At 41.2% G+C, this 21,633-nt stretch overlaps 2 protein-coding genes across 2 annotated transcripts in view; one reads left to right on the top strand and one right to left on the bottom strand.

Moving 5' to 3' along the window:
• Positions 1-954: 954 nt before the first annotated feature.
• Positions 955-16,955, bottom strand: DNASE2B (deoxyribonuclease 2 beta). The gene is made up of 6 exons (XM_030326958.1): positions 16,713-16,955; positions 13,429-13,606; positions 10,004-10,085; positions 6,828-6,989; positions 5,083-5,280; positions 955-1,421 (listed from the first exon to the last, which is right to left on the bottom strand). The coding sequence occupies exons 1-6, from the start codon at positions 16,823-16,825 to the stop codon at positions 1,081-1,083; spliced, it is 1,074 nt and encodes a 357-aa protein (XP_030182818.1). The 5' UTR covers positions 16,826-16,955; the 3' UTR covers positions 955-1,080.
• A 577-nt stretch (positions 16,956-17,532) lies between these two features.
• The window catches only part of LOC115521620 (uricase), a 32,891-nt gene continuing 28,790 nt past the window's right edge, over positions 17,533-21,633 (top strand). The window contains exon 1 of the mRNA XM_030326960.1: positions 17,533-17,640. Within this exon, the coding sequence (XP_030182820.1) occupies positions 17,533-17,640 (108 nt within the window). The remainder of the gene's footprint in view (positions 17,641-21,633) is intronic.

The raw sequence follows: 21,633 nt of genomic DNA, 5'->3' as shown, positions 1-21,633 counted from the left end.
ATAGACCTTCTATAATGTTGGGTAAGTTACTGAAGCTTTGTAGACCTCAGTTTCCTTGTCAGTAAAATGGGGATAATGATTCCTACTATGTAGCATTGTTATGAAGATCAAATAAGAAGATGTGGGTTGACTGTTTAATACATAGTAAATGCTTAATAAATGTTGCTTTAATTATTGTGATTTCTTTTGTTAAATTGCAATTTTCTTGAAATTGAGAACTATATTTCAAATTTTCTTAAGCAGTTAGTTCTTAATACGAGTTTATTGCTGTTTATTTATATAATAGTCATATTTAGGGATAAGAACTCCCAAAATGAAACACACTAGAATTAAGATTGTTAGATTTGATTATGGCTTCTTTATTGACCCCAATTTGGTGGGTTGTTTTACTTCTTTCTCCTAATCTGACTTAACAATTTTTTTTTGAAAAATATTACTCATTTCTAAACTTCCTCTTGTCTTTTCTAACTTGGGAGGGAGATTCATATTCAAATTCCACCAGTATTTTTAAGTGTCAACCCCACCAGGCTTTGTGCTAGGTGCTTAAACATATCTACACATTGTTTCATAGACGAAAAAAATAAGGCTTAGAGAGTTCAAGTGAATATCCTAAGATCATATGATTAGTAAGGAGCAACTGCAAGAATAATAAATAAGACTTAACCATAAACCAGTGAAAGAACTCTAAGAGGAATATGACTGAGTAGCATGAGGTACAGAGAGAGATTTTTTTTCTTCAACAAGGGATGAGTAGAAGAGTCAGAGAAGTCTTTGTGAGGGAGATGAAGTTAATCTAGGAGATGTTCAGTCAATCCATGAGCAGTTAAGATTTTTTTCTTCCGTTTCTTCAATTCTCACTTGGCTATGTATAATGATTTATGCTTACGGCATATAATTGCCAAGTAGATAAATTTTCACTAAATGGAAGATAAAATGGCGACCACGGTAGAAAATCATTTTATTTGATGATTTGTGACTGTAAGTATACTCACAGGCTTTTAGTATATAAAGAATGGATCTAATGGAAGAAGACCCATTGTCAGTGCTGAAAATAATGGTACATATGTCCTTTCACCAAGTTTAGTTACAGTTCTCATAATACAAAACCAATCCTTGAAATGCATGGTAAATATGCTGATTCTGGGTACAAATGAATCCTCCATTTCTGAAGGCTTGGTATGGGCTCCGATTTAGGTCTCCAATGCAGGTCCAGCGATTTTTGGTCCTCTTTTGGGAAACACACCATTTGGCATGATCCTGGTAAGAACTGAAATAAGAGTGTCCAGATATCTTAATTGCTTTGACATTGTAGACATGGTAAGGAAGGGAGCAGTTTGAAGGAAGCTCTTGTCTCTTTCGCTGCCAGGTTTCTGTTAGCAAATGCGTCTTCAACCGTTGAGCCATCCAGGCTGCAAAGATGTCTAGGGTTTACAGGGAGAAAGATAGTGAGGTTAGTATTTATACTTAGATAAGTCCCTGAAAATATCCTCAGCAATGGAAATCATCATTCACCCCTGATATATGGATGTCACGAGCACAATAATAACAACATAATTGAGATAGTGGATGGGAGAACATTTTGTTAGTGCTAAAGTGTTATGCAAATAAAAGTTCTTATCACTAAGGTGATATTGGCGTTTAAAAATGTTTTCTGTTCCACACAAACAAGAGAGCAATATATGCTTTTGTCTTGAAAAGATCTTTAGACAGAATGAAGCTAGAGAAGTAACCAGGGGCCAGCTTCAAGGGCTCTTTGCACATCATGCCAAAATGTTTGGATTTTCCTGAAATCAAAGGGAGAATTAAAAAAAAAATAATGTTTATTTATTTTTGAGAGAGAGACAGAGTATGAGCAGAGGAGCGGCAGAGAGAGAGGGAGACACAGAATCCGAAGCAGGCTGCAGGCTCTGAGCCATCAGCACACAGACCAATGTGGGGCTCCAACCCATGAATCATGAGATCGTGACCTGAGCCGAAGTCAGATGCTCAACAGACTGAACCACCCAAGCGCCCCTCAACGGGAGAATTTTTAGAGAAATGTTAGTGGAAAACTGATAGTAGAAACTGATTTTTGATCATAAATATCAGTTGGGAGGCAACGTGCAGGATGAATTGAGAAAGGTGTATTAGATTGGAGATAGGGAAAACACAGGGTTGTCACAATAATTGTGACAATAAACACAGGCATGGACTAAGGCAGTGGCATAAAGTTTGGAGAGGAAAAGATAAATGTGAGTGTTACTAAGGACCTAGAACTGATTGAATTTGATGACTTGCTAGAGCAGTAAAGAAAAAGGAGGGATCTAGAGTCCTCAGTTGACTCTGCAGAATATAAGAAAAAGAATAGATTTGTGGGCAATAATGATGAGTTTGGCACGTTGAATTTGGCATGGCTATACCACCCCCAGGTAGCAATGTCCCACCCACTATTGAATACTGATGGCTCTGTCAGTCCAGAGGTCTTGAGAATCGCCTGAAAGCTTATTGGAATTGCATAGAATGAGTATATAGAATGAGATAAGGAAGAGTGGAAGACCACGTGGCAACCCAGTCACCTAAGGAGTAGGCAGAGGAGGAGGACCTAGTTAAAGAGACTTAAGAGAAGTGGGAAGAAGACCAAGAGACTGCACACTCCCAAAAATCAGGGAGGGAGAGTGTTTCAGGAAGAAAAGGGTTTTAACAGTGCCAAATTCTGCAGAGGCTATTTCTGTCCTGTTGATTTTTGGATCTCTAGTGCCTAATACAGGGCTTGGCAAGTGGTAAGCATTCAGTAAATTTTATCTAGTATAAAAGGAAGGAAGGTAGCAAGAAAGAGGGAAGACAGTGAGGTCAACTAAGAGGGTCACTGGTGACTGGGGAGAGATTGGCGTGTCTACAGACAGAGATGCAAAGACTACAGTGAAGGAGCATTGAGCACGTGAAAGCCCATGAAGAGTCTTTAAAATTATTTTTTAATGTTTATTTATTTTTGAGAGAGAGAGAGAGAGAAAGAGAGACAGAGCATTAGTGGGGGAAGGGCAGAGAGAGAGGGAGACATGAAATCTGAAGCAGGTTCCAGGCTCTGAGCCTTCAGCACAGAGCTTGACTCAGGGCTCAAACCCATGAACCACAAGATCATGACCTGAGCTGAACTCGGATGCTTAACCCACTGAGCCAGCCAGGTGCCCCCTGAAGAGACTTTTAGAAAGAAATTTGGAAGAAAAGAAAAAAACAGAGATATAGGGGATCTAGAATTGAGGGAAGATTTTTAGGAATATTTGTGTGCTAAGGGGACCAAGCTTATAGAGTGGGAAAATTGAAGTAGAAGAGGGAGAAGAGATCTAGTGTTTGAATCAAAGTATTCTGAGACTGGGATAGGTTCCAAGGCACAAGAGGTGCACTGCTTCTGTTGGGATAAAGGGAAACTCGTGAAAAGGAATAAAAACAGATAAGATTGTTGAGGGTGTGTGTGTGTGTGTGTGTGTGTGTGTGTGTGTATGGTCTTTTTAGTCACTGAAAAAAATGTTTTTAAATTTACGTTTTGAGAGAGAGAGAGAGAGAGAGGGATCAGGGGAGGGGCAGAGAGAGAGAAGGAGAGAGAGAATCCCAAGCAGGTTCTACACTGTCAGCATGGAACCCAATGCGGGGCTTGAACTCACAAACTGTGAGATCATGACTTGAGCCAAAACCAAGAGTTGGAGGCTTAACCGACTGAGCCACCCAGGCGCCCCAGTCATGTTTAAAAGATGTTTATTTATTTTGAGAGAGAGAGAGAGAGTACTAGAGTGAGCCAGGGAGAGGCAAAAAGAGAGGGAGAGAGAGAATCCCAAGCAGGCTCTACACTATCAGTGCAGAGCTCGATAGGTACAAGGTTCATAGGATCCGTGAGATCATGACCTGAGCTGAAATCAAGAGTTGGATGCTCAACCAACTGAGGTGCCCCGGTGCCCCTTTTTAGTCATTTTTAAAAATACAAGTATAACTGGCACACAATGTTACATTAGTTTCAGGTACAGAACATGGTGATTCAACACCTCCGTATGTCATGCTATGCTGACCACAAGTGGAGCCACCATCTGGTCACCATACAGCACAATTACAATACCATTGACTATGTTCCCTCTGCTGTACCTTTCATCCCATGACTTATTCATTCCACAAACTGGAAGCCTGTACCTCCCACTCCTTTTTGCCCATTTTGCCCATTCCCTCCATCCCCTCCCCTCTGGCAACCACCAGTATGTTCTGTGTATTTATGGGTCTGTTTCTGCTTCCGTTTGTGTGTTCATTTGTTTTGTTTTTAAGATTCCACATATGAGTGAAATCTATGGTTTTATCTTCCTCTGTCTGACTTATTTCCCTTAGCATAGTACCCCCTAGGTCCTTCCATGTTGTCACAAACGGTAAAGTCTCATTCTTTTTATGGCTGAGTAATATTCCATTGTGTATACACACCACATCTTCTTTATCCATTCATCTATTGATGAACACTTGGGTTGCCTCCATATCTTAGCTTCTGTAAATAATGTTGCGATAAACATAGGTCTGCATATATCTTTCCGAATTAGTGTTTTTGTTTTCTTTGGGAAAAGGCCCAGTAATGGAATTATGGGATCACATGATATTCCTATTTTTAATTTTTTGAGGAACCCCCATACTTTTTTGGGTGGAGTGTGTTCTTGAGGTGGTTTCTCTCTGGTGATCTCTGTTCTCTCTATGAAGGAAAAAGAGAGGCTGAGAATGAGGAGGCAGCGTAATATAAAGGACTTGAGAGTAAAAGAGTCTTAAAATAGCTGCTTAGGGAATGGAAAAAAGGAGGAGACAACTGTGGTCCTGTGCCCAACAGAGGCTGGGGACTGCAAATTTTCACTGACTCCTGGCTTGGATGGTTGTGAGATATTTCCATGGTTGGATCAGCAATTGTGCTATTCAAGCAGAGCAGGCGAATGTTTGGACTAATTTGACTTCCCCTTTCCCTTTCCTTCCTTTTTCCTCCCTTCTCTTCTACTTCTCCATCCCCAAATAATCAGAATAGTTCTGCTATACAATCCAAAGTGAGTCCAACAGCAGAGTTATATATTGTTTGATCATGGTCTTTCATACCGTCAAGAAAAGAACCAGACTTTGCAAAATGGAGGAATTTTTGGCCCCGGGCTGACTGAAGTGCAGTGAGGTGCCGGTCAGGGATCTCTGATGAGCTGGATCTGGAGCACAGCTGGGCCATATGAACGAGCTCCTGGTGAAAGATGGCTGGGATGGAACAGCTATAAATGTTTGGGTTACAGACCAAGAGCTGAGAATCTGAATGGAGGAACAAAGAAAAATTGAGAATTAGGATACAGATGGAAATACTTGTTGATACTATAGATCTTGTGTGAATTAAAAAACACAAAAACAAAAACAAAAGTATTTCTTTTTTAAGCCAATAGCCTTCAAATCACTTTTGGTTGAAATAGTTAACCCTTGAGTTAACTATTGAGTGCTTCCTACTTTCCAGGCGTTATTCCACAAGTTTTATATGGGTGTACTAACTCAATCCTAATAGCAATTATATTATTAAGTAAGTTCTTTTGTCATTATCCTCTTCATATAGATGAATTAATAGAGAATTTCTGTCACAGATGCAGGGTTATAAAGCTTGTAGTTGATATTCAAACCTAGGCAGTCTGGCATTGGAGACCATATGTTTTTTTCTTGCAAACATACATATACAAAAGTAGAGCCCTCCCATGTATTGATCATCCAGCTTAAAGAATAATCAACTCATCAGCATGCACAGCTAATCTCTATGCTATTCAGCTCTATAAACATTACAGGAACTCAATTAGTTAAACTAGGACTTAACTTGGGTGAGAGCCTCAGTAATCCTTGCCATAAGATGGAAATTTGATGAAAAACATATTCTAAACCTCATATATCTAGAGGTAAATCACTCTTTACCACAATTTAGCAGCCTCCTCAGTAAAAAGTGACTGATAAAATAGTGTTCCTACTCTCCTTCTCCCCCACCATAGTTTTCCAAATCCGAGTATTTTTGGCCATTCCAGCTTGGGATCTTAAAGGAAGATCATCTGACTTGGAGCTGTCAGGTTGGTGGCCTACAGGCAACATGTAGTCAGCACATTTATTTACTTCATTATATTTTGAGAGAGAGAGAGAGAGAGAGTGCACATCCACCCGTGTGTGAGCGGGAGAAGGGTGGGGGGAGCGGGGAGAGAATCCCAAGCAGGCTCCACACTGTCAGGGCAGAGCCTGATGTGGGGCTTGATCCCACAAATCGTGAGACTCTTGATCCAAATCAAGAGTCAGAAGCTCAACTGACTGAGCCACCCAGGTGCCCCACAATTATTTTTTTAAAAGAAGATTGAGATCATATTCTCTTCCCAACTCTCTCACATCCTCCCACCCTAGATTTCTAGTTTCTCTTGAAAAGTATGGAGATCTGTAACCATTAGGTCTGCTTTTCTGCAGAGCCACATTGCAGAGCTGAGGCTTTTGAGGGGAGAGTCAACATCCCTGTTTGTCTCTGTCCCCACTGCCCAAGCAGCGTTGCTTGCCTGTTTCACCCATTTTTGTTACCTGCCAGGCCACGCTAGACATTTGAAAATACCACCCCTGATCAATTTCAAAGACTTCTTTGGTGGATCAGGAAACAAAGGTCTAGTAAGTGAATCTGCTCAAGGTCTCACCATGGCAACGCCCATGTTAGAATCTAATAGAATCTAGGTAACAGAGTGTTAATGAATAGAGAAACGGATGAAGTAATAAATTTATTCATATATTTCCAAATCCCTTCTTTAACACTGCTATCTCTCTCTTTTTTTTTTTTTAACATACTCTAATGTTACCTATTGCTTCATACTGGTTGTACTTAAAAGTTATGCAGATGCCAGATTGTCCATGTCTCCTCCCTGTGGGTGGATAATCATAGCCTTCTTCAGGAGCTGGAGGAAATCTGGGAATAGAATGAATCAGCCAAAATCCCTGCACTCGGTTCCACAGCAGTAAACCTACCAAAGATACAATTAATATAGGTAAATTAGAAAAACAAAGCTCCTTTTAAAGATAGGGTTCAGGGGCGCCTGGGTGGCGCAGTCGGTTAAGCGTCCGACTTCAGCCAGGTCACGATCTCGCGGTCTGGGAGTTCGAGCCCCGCGTCGGGCTCTGGGCTGATGGCTCAGAGCCTGGAGCCTGTTTCCGATTCTGTATCTCCCTCTCTCTCTGCCCCTCCCCCATTCATGCTCTGTCTCTCTCTGTCCCAAAAATAAATAAACGTTGAAAAAAAAAATTAAAAAAAAAAAAAAAAAAAAGATAGGGTTCAAAGCTGTAACATTTAAGCCCATTTGTACTTCAGGCTAATATTTTACTCTGTTAATAATCACAAAGATCATGCTTGCTTTTCAAAGATTTCAAAACTAACTTGGGCACACATCACATTGCCCCATTACTGATAATAAGCCACCACAAAAGAGAGCCAGGACAGCCACCCTGTGAAGAGTTAAGAGGAATTTCGTGTTGAAACCACAAGGAGAATTTGTTTTGGCGGAATGCAAATTTGCTAAATTGGAATTTGACCTTGTTAAACTACACAGTCACCTGGTAAGCTTCACATAATGAGTTATCTTTACCGCTAAGCAGCTAAGCTGTTTTCAAAAGCCAGCTGAAAAAGAATTGAAAGAGAAAGTATCAAATGAAGAAATGTACTTGCGATAGTTCATTGTAAGACACTGATGGTCACTTATGTGTAGAAGAGTAATCAACTCCACAAGTCCAAAAACAGAGACAGAGAGAATGAAAGAGAAGCCATGCCAAAATGACCCAGTTAATTGTGTTTAGTGAAAATTTCTAGAGCAAAATGACATGAAAACGGAAAGGAAGGAAACAGAAAGATTTTCATTTTGTGACATGGCAAAATGAATCCTACCCAACAGGCATCAGTGACTATTTCTGTGTTTATAAATAAATCGGGATAGTTCTGGTACACTGACTAGACCAGTTTGCATATGACCATGCAAATATGAAATTATTCATGTTTACCTTATTGTTAGAGTGGAAACCACATGCTTGCCAGTTATTTCTTTTGCAAAAAACACACTTGAAGAAAGCACGCTATTGGTCTCTCATTCCCTGTGTCCAGGTGGAAAACGTCCAATGTTCTGTTGCCAAACAGAGCTGGATGACCTTCAGGGGCCCTCTTCTGCCCAGATGAATGTACTGTTGGCCTGAAATCCTAACCTCCTGGTACCAGTGCCACCGGATGTCAGGGCACCTGTTGCCAAAGAGAACTCCTGCACTTGACATGGGGTCCTGTTCCCTTTGTGGTCTTTTTCCCAAGCCCTTTTAGCAACGAACAGGGTGGGGGGAGAATGGTGGTTGGCGGTTGTTAGAGGAGAGTTTGGAGAATGTGGTGTATTACCAAAATTGCTGTGTTCCAAGCAAATAGGACCATCAGGAGGGCAACTTGGCTAAATAAAAAGCTTTCATTACTCATGATATTTGACAGCCATTACAAATTACGTTCTTAATTGGAGGTGGCAAAAGTGGCAGCCTACTGGCCAAATCTATCCTGCAGATACATATTATTATTCTCAGAGAATATTTCTAAAACTTTGCGTTCATTGCCAACATTTAAAAATTGGGGAGATTTTCCACAAATGCTAATTTTCAACATCTCCTGAAAAATCGCATCCCTCCAAAGCAACCTGAGCACTACCTGTACCTTTTCACCAAACATGCACCCTCCGGTTCTTCAGTTCCCTGCTAGTTTAGTCCACCTGGCTTGCTGACATCCACTTGCCTGCTTCTGAAGCCATTTGAGTTTGGGACCTTCTTTTTTTTTTTCTTTTTTAAGTTTATTTATTTATTCTGAGAGAGAGAAAAAGGAACTCCTCCTGTCAGTGAGGAGCCTGATGTGGGGCTCGAACTCACGGACCGCGAGATCGTGACCTGAGCCGAAGTCGGATGCTTAACCGACTGAGCCACCCAGGCGCCCCGACTTTGGGGTCTTCTGAAAAATATTTGTTGCCATGGGAAAGTATTCATGATCTATGAAGTTGAAAAACAGGGGCGCCTGGGTGGCTCAGTCGGTTAAGCATCCGACTTCGGCTCAGGTCACGATCTCGCGGTCCGTGAGTTCGAGCCCCGCGTCGGGCTCTGGGCTGATGGCTCAGAGCCTGGAGCCTGCTTCAGATTCTGTGTCTCCCTCTCTCTCTGCCCCTCCCCCATTCATGCTCTGTCCCTCTCTGTCTCAAAAGTAAATAAAAAACGTTAAAAAAAAGAAAAACGGTAGAAGATAATCATTACAATAGTTTCATAAAAATGTTTTAAAGTACATATTATAGGAAAAGTGAGTAGAAAGGATTAATGCGATTATCTAATGGGTGTTAAAATTACAGATTTTTTTTTTGCTTACTGGCATTTTGAATTTTTAAGTAATACATATACATAGTTTATAGAAAAATGCCAAAAATTACTATAATAAAATTCTTAAAATATATTAACTATATATAACAAAAATTACCAAAATATAAAAAATATATTTAAAAGTACTTTCCTTTTTTTTTTTTTTTATTAAAAGTACTTTTCAAAAACGTTTACTTCAAAAGTAACTATACACTAAAAAGAGTGAATTTTACTCTATGGAAATTATACCTCAATGAACTTAACTGAAATGTGTACACACAGACACACACACACACACATACACACACGCGCGCGCGCGCGTGCACACACACAAACACTATATAGACTGGCTGGTATTCCCAGTAGAATTCTGGGATTTCTGCTATAGAGCATATATTTTTATGTTAAGAAATAAAGTGGAATTTGTGAAAAGGAGATTTCCAAGTGAAATTATATAATTATAACCTGTGATATAGAAATCAAGAATTTTGATAGCTCAGAATAAACCATTAAAAAGGAAAGCTATCTTTTCAGTGTGGAAAAAAAAAGAATATTCAAGATAGAATATTTAAGAGAATGTTGATTTCCAGTAGAAAAGACAAACCAAGAGCCTTTGTCATACCTTTAGTGTGTCCATACTTTCTGCTGTAATTCACAGATGTAGGGACTCCATCATTGTATATTAGATAGGCTGTGTTGTTATTCTGCAGGAGCACATTAGGGTTATAATGATGTAAATCTTACGCTCATAAATGCTCGCAACATTTCTACCAGCTACCCAGTCTGCAATACAGAGCTTTCATTAATACACATGAGAAATCATCCATTATCCTAATAGACAGCTTCCCCATCAGACTGAATTCTGTGACAGGCAAGGGAGGGAACAGAAAGTCCATTCTTAACCGTGCATGGTTTCATCCTATGTGACAGGGGCCCTGTGCATCATGATGTGCATGTGAAGGTACTATTCCTATTTCTCTTGGCTGTTTTGGACCTGCGTTTCTCATTTGGCAACCACTGTATAATAAAGGAGTACTTAAATATTTGTTGAGGAACACATATTTGTGTAGGAACAATCGGCCTAGGATTACACCTGGGTTTTTTCCACTGATATAGGCACCATGGCAGAACTGGCTGTCAGGGTCTGCTTTCCTCTGCCTACGTTGTGCTTCACAGCTTGGTCATAGTTTTGTGTTTAATCAGGATTCCTCATTCTCTGCTCCCACTACCTCCCTGCAGGGGAGGATTTCCCTTCAATTCATTTCTTAGTGTCACTTCACCTTTCTTGCTTGATATTTCCCTGCTTAGAAAAAGCAGTGAAATTGAATGTGTGATATTGGATTGCCTCTGGTAAGGCAAAATATGAGTAAATTTTCTAAACAGTTGGCCAAATCTCTGAGTAAAAATGAAGCTATTATTTTGATGGTATCTCTTTTGTCATGTTTTGGAAGCTTGCTTGTATTTATTCTGTGTGGTTCCTTTTCGTTTGTGTCACGATGCAGTGATTTTTACTGAAGCCAATAATATTGATATTAACAAAAATCTCAGGGACATAATTAAAAGCAAGGAAGGAAAACTCATCTCCTTAAAAAAGGCTCTTCTTTTGTCTCAGGAAAAAAAAAAGCCAATAATTGAGTTGTTTACAACTGCTTAATTATCTGAGGTCATCTAAAACCTTTTTTTTTTTTTTTTTAATGCACCGTATAGTCCGTGTAGCATTCTCGGCTACTATATTTAGAAATATCCAGGAAAAGAAGCTGTTTTCTTAGCCTCATTTTCACAACTGACTATAGCTATTGTTGGCATTCATATTCTCTGCTGGAAGACCCTGACAGTTGTTCAATGAGCTGGTGTTGAATGTGGTCATGAGGCCATTGTGTGCCTTTGGCGTGCAATGCGAAGGGGCTTTGGGAAGAATCTTTGAGAAGCTTTATTCGTATAATAGACGAAGTGTATTATTCTAACCAGGAGTGTAACAGCTAGCTAAGGTTAAATGGGAGGCAGCCCTAGTGAAGAAAGGCTCTCTGATAAAGTGGAAAGACCATGGACTTAAGGATAGGTAGGCCTAGGCATGTCCTTCTGGACAGCTTTGTTTCTAGAACACATAAGCTGGGTACTATTTTGACTACTGGATGTTGAACAAGACTAGTACAATCTCTGCCCCTAGTCTAGCAGGGAATATAGACAGGCAGGCACAGGCAACTACAATATAGTTTTGATAAGCGTTACTACGAAGGTGTATGGAAGGTTCTTATTGACAAAGGCAAAAGAAGGGAAACAATTCCAAATGTAACCCACATATTGGCCTAGGTCATCTTGACATTTGAGATTTAAAGCCAGTTGCTGTGATCTTGCATTCTGCTTTCTGATAGAATCCCAGACCAGGAGGTGGGGGAGCTATGTTCTCACTGTCACGTCTGGCACACAGACCCAGCTTCCAAAGAACACCCGATCTCACTTAGGTGTCCCCACTATTGTTGTTCCTCTTCTTTTGGCTCTAGGCCAGTCAGACACGGAAATCAGCCCCTTCCCTGTCATTTTCTTCCCAGAATCCCTCACTGAAGGCCTTATGTGTGATCAGATTTCACTGAAGGTACAAAACATTGAATGGTTTTACATCACCACCTGGCCTTGCCTCTAGTCTCTCTCTGGGTTTCTTATACTTTTTCAATCCTAGCTTTCAACCACTCTTTTTTATTTTGCAGAGCATTTTAGCTCTCTTGCCCTCCTAGGCTCTGGGGCCACTTTTGTGCCTCCACAGATCATTATTGTATTCCGCCAAAGTAAGAACCATCTGTCCCAACTAAGGTAAAAGACAGAGGCTCTACAATGTTGCTCTTTCCTTTCTCTCCCCGGTGGGGAAGGGAACAACAGAAGTGTTTATTTTCTCACTAATGGGTTATGCTCCCAGCCTCCATCCCCAAACTTGGAAAACAGAAGCAGCTGCAGGCAGTTTGGACTTTACATAATAATCTATTAATTGAAAGCAGGGTTGCTGCTGGGTTTAAATAATTTTTAAAAGCACCTACAACAGGGCTTGGTCCATCACGTGTACTCAAACACTTTTAAAATACATTTTTACTTTGTAATTTGGCTCTGAAGGCTGGTCTTCGTGGCAGACGAATAAAAACATGAGTATTAGTGCACACAGTGACAGCTCTCTGCACATTTTGAGTAAATACTCAGATATGCATGTGCCGCAGCGCTAGGATCTAACACATTATTGTTGGAATTCAATTAATTGACATATGTAAAGGCCTAGCATACCGTAAGTGCTGAGTCATTTTACACATTTACCTCTCTCTCAGTGATTGTTAGGAAGGCATATATGCGTGTAACTGAATATTATTGTATGATTTTCCTTGTCACCCCTGGTTGGGAAGCAGTATCTTGCCACTGAACGGCAGATGGTGCCTGGATCATTGGGAGACTGCCCACATTGAGCCAGCAGGCCTACTTACCTATGCCTCTTTGGCTGGTTAGCGCATTGCCTGATCAAGTCCAGATAGCAGGTTTAATCTCCACTCAGGCAAGTGAGTTCTAGGGCATCGAACTACAGCCCTAGCTCTCAACCTACTACTTGGAAAATGATAAATGAAAAGGAAGACCAGGTGGAACCCTTCGTTTTCGCCCCCAGCACTCATCACCACCATGGCATAAGTAACCCATACTTCGTGGTGTATTAATTGCTGATCTGTATTGCATTATAATGGGAGAGGGCTTCTTGCTATTTCTATTAGAGGTCTAAGACAGCAAGTACGGAGTGAATTGGCAGAGTTTGGCAGCCAGAAGGCTTCCATACGTAGGTAGTTCACACCTTACCCGGTGATGCTATGGGATATAGTGCTGAATGTGCCCATAATCTGGCGTCGCTGTAGAGTCTGATGACATATTCCTGAAGGTCTAAGATTGATTCAGATTGTGTGCTAGCTTACTTCAAGTTGCTAGGATCAGGGGTTAGGTAGTTCGAAGTCAGAATCTTTTGGAAGCTTTAGATTCTGTTTATGCATTTTATGTGATTCAGATGAATGATAAACTGTAACATACCTCGGAGGCATATGCTTCATAAAGCTGTTGTAATGTCCTTCCCAACACACTGTTGGTGGTATTCATTAGTTGCTTACTCCTCCTCCAGCTCCTGGTTGTAGAGTCTAGGTATAGGTACTCTAGCCCCGTCTGTCTGCTTTCCTTGTCTTGCCTTTTAGGTAACTTATAAAAGGCAAACCTAACAAAGGAAATAATTATGAATTACTAACACTTATTGACAGCTTCTTTGGTGACAGCCACTGTATTAAGCGTCTAACTATATCATTTTACTTATGTTCCCTAAGTCTAAGGAAAGGGATTTGCTCAGGATTTCTGTCTCTTTTCTCGCCCTTATTTTTCTCCTTCCCAGAAAGGAATGTGACTCTGACTGGACGTGTCCTAAGATATCAACTGGCCTAGGGTGGGTAGGGTCCCTGTTGTGGAAGCCCATGTAGGTTGACAGTGGCTCTCTTTTGTTTCCACATGCCATATGGCTGCACTGGGGAGAGAACGAAGCCCAGGCCTGGACTGGAAAGGCCTTGGATGTGTTTTTCTCTTCTGCCCCAAGTGCTTGGCACGCTCATCTCTTTGCAGTTGGCTGGCTGGGTCCGAGATTTGGGTTTGGCTTTCAGAGTAGACAGAGGCTCCCTTGAGTCTCTGGCCTAGGCCACGTTCTTTAGCTCAGTTTTTCAGACCGCTCTGCATTGAGGATTCAGGGCCAAGACCAGCTCATTAAGCAAGCATTTTGTTGTCCTTACTATTATCTCCTTGTATATCTTCTTTGCGTATCTCACAGGGAGGGGAGGCGGTTGGGCCCGTATGGCAGGTAGGCACTCTTGGATCATGTAACCCTGGGGCTTCTCAAATGTGCTCTAGTCACATTTCAGGCCAGATCATTCTTTGTTGTGGGGGCTGTCCTATGCATTGCAGCATCCCTGGCCTCTACCTATCAGATGACAGTAGTCCTCCTCAGCTATGCCAATCAAAACTGTTTCCAGACAATGTTGAAAGTCCCCAGAGGGCAAAATCACCCAGGTCTTGCCAAATACCTCTAATAGCAAAAATCCCACAATGAACCATCAAATACCCACAAGGAGGCAAACATTCTAATGCATTCACTATGACCACACGATGACCTCTCACACTGCCCGTAAACACTTCATGTTATTCACTTGGTTCTATTCACTCTTACGCTTCCATTTATTTACACGAGCTCTTTCCTGCCCTGTGCATGCGTTCTTACTCTCAGAACAGGGTCCTCACATGTGGCAGGAAACATAAAATTATTCTTTGGTGCCGACCTGATGTTGCTCTGCCCTTTTACTCTCACAGTGAGTTGTAGCAGCTCGAGACTGTGCCTCCCCATCTGCTCAGCTCAACATTCTCTCTGACGGGTATTGCTGAGTAATGTGTCCATTCATTTGCAGCAAAAACAAATGTTATGTATTGATCGCAATTTGGTCGCTCACCAGTGAAGGGTTTGAGAACCATCAGGGTCACGGCGTATCAGTTGAAAACTAGTGCTTTTAAACATTTTTCTTGAGTAACCATTTCCAGTTATCTTCTGAAGTTTCCTCAATCTGTTTGTAGCCCACACCTCTATGCTGAGGTCCAGATAAGCCTAAATGCAGAGATATCCCAGAGACTTCCAACTCCATATTTTTGAAACCAAGTTTATAATATTTCGCTCCAACTCTGCTCTTCTCCTGCAGACAGGGAACACATCCACGCAGTCAGAGAAGCCAGCAATCTGAAAGTCTTTCTTAACTTCTCCCTCTCTCCTACGACCCTCAGCCCATCTGTTACCGAGTTTTCCCAGAGTGTTCCTTCCTCTTTATTTCTACTACTGCGTCTTTAAACTTTAAACTGATGAGGTCCACACATCATCTCATCTGTAATGCTGCAAAAGTCCTTGTGAGTCCATGACTCTAGACTGGTCTCCATGCAGTTGGCCTTCAACGTACCACCAGTGAGCTTTCTAAAATACAAATCTGACTACGTCACATCCCTGCTGGAAGGTCTTCGGTAGCTCCCTTTGACAGTCAAATTCAGACGCTGCAGCCCAACACACAAAGCCCTTCATGACCTGGCCCTCACTGCTCACTGAGCTTACCTCCTGCCATCTCCCACCATTCTCCTGAAGCACCAGCAACACTGTTCTTGAACCTTCTCCACTGCTTTTTGCCTCTGTACCTCCCCATTGCTCCCTCATTGGCTTGAGATGCCCTTGCATCTGCCTTGTTTTTCTAACCAGCTCACGGGGTGCCTGGGTGGCTCAGTCGGTTAACCATCCGACTTAGGCTCAGATCATGATCTCACCGTTTGTGAGTTTGAGCCCCGCATTGGGCCCTCTGCTGTCAGCGCAGAGCCTTCTTGGGATCCTCTGTCCCTCTCCCTCTGCTCCTCCCCTGCTTGCTATCTCTCTCTCTCAAAAATAAATAAACATTAAAAAAAAATCTAACCAGCTCATAATTGTTCTTAAAACTTAGCTCAAAACTAGTTTGGGGGCTCATGCTCCCTAGAGGCCCCGTCTATACCCTCACCACATAATTGAGCTCCTTGAGGGCAAGTGTTATGTTTCATTCATGTTTGTATTTTCAAACCTCAGCACAGGGCCTGGCATGAGCTCAGTAACTGCTGAGAGACTGCGTGTCTCTGTGTTCTCAAGCCTGAAGTTTACACAAAGCTTGATGCCAATCATAATGCTCAACCTAAACACCCTAATTAAAGAGTGAAAAAGTGATCAAAGCGTTAGAAGAATCCATAACCATAATGCAATGCTGTGTTGAGTCTCTTCCACAGCGTGAAGGAGGCCAAGGACCTACCACCCACTCCTGTGCTCCTGTGCTGCCCTAATAAACAAGGTTAACCAAACACTGCTGTGTTCGATCAAGCCCTCTTATTCTCAGAAGGAGAGGCACAACGTCCCGTGTCAGAAAAAAAGCAATCTGCCTTCTCTCCTTTGCAAATCTCTGAAAGGATGTTGGAAGGGTCCTGTTAGGGAAGGTGCAGTGCAATGAAAGGAACCTGCCAACTGGCCCGCCACATCTGGGGCCACCGGCCTTGGCCCTCTGGGAGAAGCGAATCAGGTCCACCAGGCACTGCTTGGCAGCTTTCTCAGGTGGAAGTTCCTTCACTCAGGACCTCTCTGGATATTTGGTCCATGTATGTACTTTAATTTCCCTTCTTTTTAGAAGGGAGAGGGAGGAGGAAGACTCCTTGTGGAACTTTACAGTGATCCAGTTTGCCTCCCATACTCTGGCTTTCTATTTGCATGCACAAATCCTTCCATTTCATTTACCTACCAATCCACGGCTTTGCCTTCTTCATTTCTGCACGATATTGTTGTCGCCTCCAGGACCCCAAAGAGGGCGAAGAAGAGCAAAGGAAGGGCTGTTCTTAGAAGTCTGGCTGTCATTTTTTTTTTTTTTTATCTGCCACCTATATTCCACACCACAGCAGGAAACTTGCCCCCCGGACGAGGAGTCTGAGTTTCAGGTCTCGCTCAGGCTGTGCTGGCTCTGATGTTTTGTTTCCGTTTGCCTCTGCTGTTCGCTGTTCGGGCATTTTCAGAATGGGGCGAACCTCATGTAATTGTGTGATTCTGTCACAACATGCCAGCGTGACTCCGGATGCCTTTGTGCTGACTAGTTTGCAAAGTCATCAAAAGTCCCAGTGAGAAAAATGGGATATACAGTTAACTCTTCTGAGGGAACATCATGTACTATGAAGTTCGGTGGGCAGGGAAACTCCATGTTGATAAGTAGAGGTTGAATTAAATGTATTTCATGTTTTTCCCTCACGATTATTCTCTCTGTGAGTGAAAGCAAATGCTTGCAGTTCACACATTAAGCAGAAATGACAAAACCTTAAGTCTTAGCAAAAATTAGGATCTATCACTTCTAATATTCTCAATCTTAAGTAAACTTTTCCTAAAGTGGACTTCAAAGGGTTGCCTTAAAGAGCAATTTAATTATATTCTACGAAAGATGTTTACGTATTGCCTCCACCTCTGGTTTTAGCCATTCAACTTTGTGCTCTACTTTTGAGAGGCCTTGGTGTCCAATTGGTTGTAATGCAATCGGGTAAACATATTGACCGCTCACCCTTCAGGTCAAATAAAAAATGTTACAAACATCTGTTTTGCCCAAACTATTCTTTCTCACTCTTGAAACTAAATTTGAAGTTGAAAGCCAAGAGAAAATGGCCTATTACCACAATGACTATAAAAAGGTGAGACCATTCTCTTTTTACAGGAGGGGAGGGAGGAGACAGGCATATGAAAAGGATTTCCTTAAGTGTATGATGCTTTTGACTCACTTCTTAAAGATGCTCTCATAATTAGGAGCACTTTACCAGAAGGATAGCTCTGATCTATCCCTTGGATTATGGATCCAGACCAGTCACTTAGGGACCCACACCAAACTGGCATCTTGCAACTCAGATCACTTCTGTGTTGAACTCGAATTGTTCAGGATTCAAGGTTCGTAGGAAAGGGAGGGCCTGAGGCTCTATTTCTCCTAAGACAGAGTTTTGTTTGGGGTGTCTGGACCACGTACCCACATTTTCCTGTGGTGCTTGCAAAAGGGGCAGAATTCTGGGTCTTAGCCCAAACCTGCTAACTCAGAATTCTCCCAGTTGGGCTTAGGAATCTACATTTTTTATAAAGTTTGTGGTGATGCCAGTGCACTCGAAACTTTGAGGCTTGCTGCCCTGAGCCAAGGCTGTACCTTATCTGACAGGTTTGCAAACAATCAAGTTAGAAAAAAACAAAACAAAACAAAACAACATTTTTTTTCTGATCATTCCTCCATGAGTATCATTTTGTTTTATATATGTTTTTATTGCGTTCAGAAAAAAAGATTTCAGTAACTGCAAACTTTTCATCAATTTTTAAAAATTTTCATAGCTTGAGGTTTATTTTTCTAAGTTAAAATGAAATAAAATTATTTTTATCTTGTGATAGCTTTTGGTATTACAATGGTAATAACTAAGTACATGAGGCTTAGGATTTATTGATGCATTTAGAGAAGATAAGTAGCTTGTTTGCAGTTATGTAGACTAAAGAACCTTTGTTGAATAGGTTATAAAGTAATTCCTATTTTCTCCTCATTGTATGCTTAGCACAGTGCCTGGCCAAAAGTAAATGATCCACAAATAATAGCTAAGATTGTTTTTACTATAACCTGAGCCCTTCCTGTGGTTGGGGGACATCTGTATTGGGATGCTATTTGCTAAATCCAATTTTATTTCAAAGTCTGGAAAAATGCTGTTAGGTTACTTTCTTTCAGATGTAACTTTCAGGAAGCTTTCTTCTTATCTCTCCTTGTCGCTGACCTGATGGCACCGATTGTCAGTCAACAAGCTTTATTATGCAATCACCAGGTATCAAAAGCTGTACTGAGGGGCTCCAAGGATTTCAACATTACCCTAAAGCCTAGATTCCAGTATGTCCTGACTTTCACTAAAAATGGCAAAGTACTGTTATGGAAAGAAACTGAATTTGGTGGACGGAGAAAATGCAAACAGGATAGAATGGTTTTCACGTTACCCTCTTTTGAACCCCGAGGAGCCTAAGATTACAAAAATACCACATATACCTTCATGACATGATTACCTCTAAAAATAGCAGAAAAATGGGGCGCCTGGGTGGCGCAGTCGGTTAAGCGTCCGACTTTAGCCAGGTCACGATCTCGCGGTCCGGGAGTTCGAGCCCCGCGTCAGGCTCTGGGCTGATGGCTCAGAGCCTGGAGCCTATTTCCGATTCTGTGTCTCCCTCTCTCTCTGACCCTCCCCCGTTCATGCTCTGTCTCTCTCTGTCCCAAAAATAAATAAACGTCGAAAAAAAAAATTTTTTAAAATAGCAGAAAATCCCTTCATTATAAGTTGGCCCAGTGTAGTGAACAAGGTAGAGTTCTTCACTTGGTAATAGGCTTCTTATTTTATAGTTGAAGGTTTGTATTCATTCATCTGGTAATTCTGGAAAATCTCAGTCCCGATCTCTTTGAAATTGTGCCTCTTCCACATTCTCTCTTGTCATATTGTCCTGGTACATTCTATGTCTCTTGCATATATTCCGTCTCCGGTGTCTTCATTAATCCTGATTCTTTATTTGGATCTATCTATCTTTCGGTTCTCAAGTTCTCTCTTAGGCAACATTAATCTGTTACTTAATCTATCTCTTTCAAATATCTAATTATTTCTTCAGTTGTGTTAAATCTGTTCCTTAATGCACTTATTAATGCATTAAGAAGTTCTTTGGTTTGTTTTTTTTTTTTTTTTTTTTTCCTTCAAATTTACTTAGTCTTTTTTCTGGTCTCTTGTTTTTTGCTCAAGGGAAGGTACACCCTTGTCTCAGCTATGCTCAGGGGCGTCTGGGTGGCTCAGTTGGTTAAGAGTCTGGCTCTTGGTTTCGGCTCAGTCATGATCTCACAGTTTGTGAGTTCCAGCCCCATATCGAGCTCTGTGCCGACAGCACGGAGCCTGCTTGGGATTCTCTCTTTCTCTCTCTCTCTCTCTCGCTCTCGCTCTCGCTCTGTCTCTGCCCCTCCCCTGCTCGTGTTCTCTTTCTCTCGAATAAATAAATAAATAAACGTTTTTTAAAAAGGAGATATGCTCAGTCTTCTCTTTTTATTTCTGTAAAGATACTAAACATATTATTTTATATTTTGTGTTTGGTGATTCCAGTATCTAGAGCCTTTGCAGGTCACACTTCACTGTCTGTTGTTTCTGCAGCTCTCTCTCATGACACCTTGAAAGCTACCCTGTGTGCTTTTTTTATTTTTGGCTGTGAATTCGTATTCTTTGAAGCTTTATCTGTAAGAACTTTTTGAGATTGAGATTAAGTTGGGTTTTTCCACACCCTGGTCTATGCTGGCTTCATCAAAGTTTAGTCATCCTGTGAGGACTTCTGGAAGTCAGGCTGCCGGCTTTGTTTAGTTATTTTCAATAGCTTTTTGAGGTGTGATTTACATGCCAGAGAGTCTATCTCTTTAACTTAATGTTCAAACTTTTACAAGACCACTTCAGATACTGGATAAAATCTAGAATGTGAAAAACCGAAGGAAAAAGTTGATACTCTGGTTGCAGGAGGAAGGGGAGGGGACTTGAATTATTTTGATGAAAATCGATGAGACAAGCAACATGATTCAGGCATTTGTAAAACAAAGAATTGTTCATGAAAAATGTTGTTAAAGGAAGCTGTAAGTAGAATTAAAGGAAGAGGGTCAGAAAATTTTATTTTGTTAATTCCTACTCATCATTCATAGCTCTATGGATGCCAGTCCCTCCTGGAAACTATCTTTGATCTCTCTTAATCTGGTTTAGGTATCCCAGACTTTGCTGTATTTGTTCAATTAGAGCAATTATTACAATGTATTCTAATTACTTGGTTACTTTTCTGAGTCTTCCTCTCAAGAGCGAGGGTCAGCCAAATCTGGCCCACTGCCTGGTTCTATAAAGTTTTATTGGAACACAGTGACACCCGTTCACTGATGTATTACGTATAACTATTTCTGCTATAATGGCAGAGTTGAGCAGTTGCAACAGAGACCATATGGCCCGCAAAGCCTAAAATACCAAGTTTTTGATTCTTTACTGAGAAAGTTTGTTCTAGTGTATAACCCCTATCTAGTGTATAATGCCCTGTATCAGGGCAGAACAATGTCTGACTGGTTTGCTATTGTATCTCTAGCACTTACCATGGTGCTTATCACCTAGAAGTGGCTGAATAAGTATAGATGAATGAATGGATTAAATGAAAAAGATTTCAGAGATTTCTATTTTGGGGTTATGTGGAATTTAGGATGAATTAAATCTAATCAGATAAATAAATAAAAATGAGTATGTAGGTAGGTAAAATCCCATTTTAAAGAACGTTATTATAATGTTTTGTCAAGGAGGCAGCTGGGTATAGTGAAAATAATCAGGCAGACCTGGGTTCCATGCCTGGCCCTACCTCTTACACGCCATGTAGTTTTGACCAAACTACTTAACCTCAACAGTATCAACTTCCTTTTCTAAAGGTGGCTCGTGATCTGTACTTTCATAGCATATGCTCTCAGGATTCAGTGAGATACTGTGTGCATAGCCTGTGGCACATGACTAATGCTTATTAAATGCTCATTCTTCCCACCTTGTTTCCTTTTCTTCTGTGGCACAGTTATTTCTTTATCTTTGCAGATGGACTAAAAAGGATCCTTTGGCGATGTGGTTTTAAAGACCACA

Source organism: Lynx canadensis, chromosome C1, assembly GCF_007474595.2.
Source record: "Lynx canadensis isolate LIC74 chromosome C1, mLynCan4.pri.v2, whole genome shotgun sequence".
Taxonomy (NCBI): Eukaryota; Metazoa; Chordata; class Mammalia; order Carnivora; family Felidae; genus Lynx; species Lynx canadensis.
This window is presented reverse-complemented; position numbering and strand designations above follow the sequence as displayed.

Bases quoted from the DNA above. Each gene is read 5' to 3' on its own strand.
- DNASE2B (XM_030326958.1), bottom strand. From the start codon at position 16,825: ATGACAGCCAGACTTCTAAGAACAGCCCTTCCTTTGCTCTTCTTCGCC. The intron at 13,607-16,712 runs GTAGGTAAATGA...TTCCTTTGTTAG, and splicing joins GAAGGCAAAGCCGTGGATTG to GTTTGCCTTTTATAAGTTAC. The intron at 1,422-5,082 runs GTATGAAAGACC...TGTAAACCCTAG, and splicing joins GTCTGGTTCTTTTCTTGACG to ACATCTTTGCAGCCTGGATG.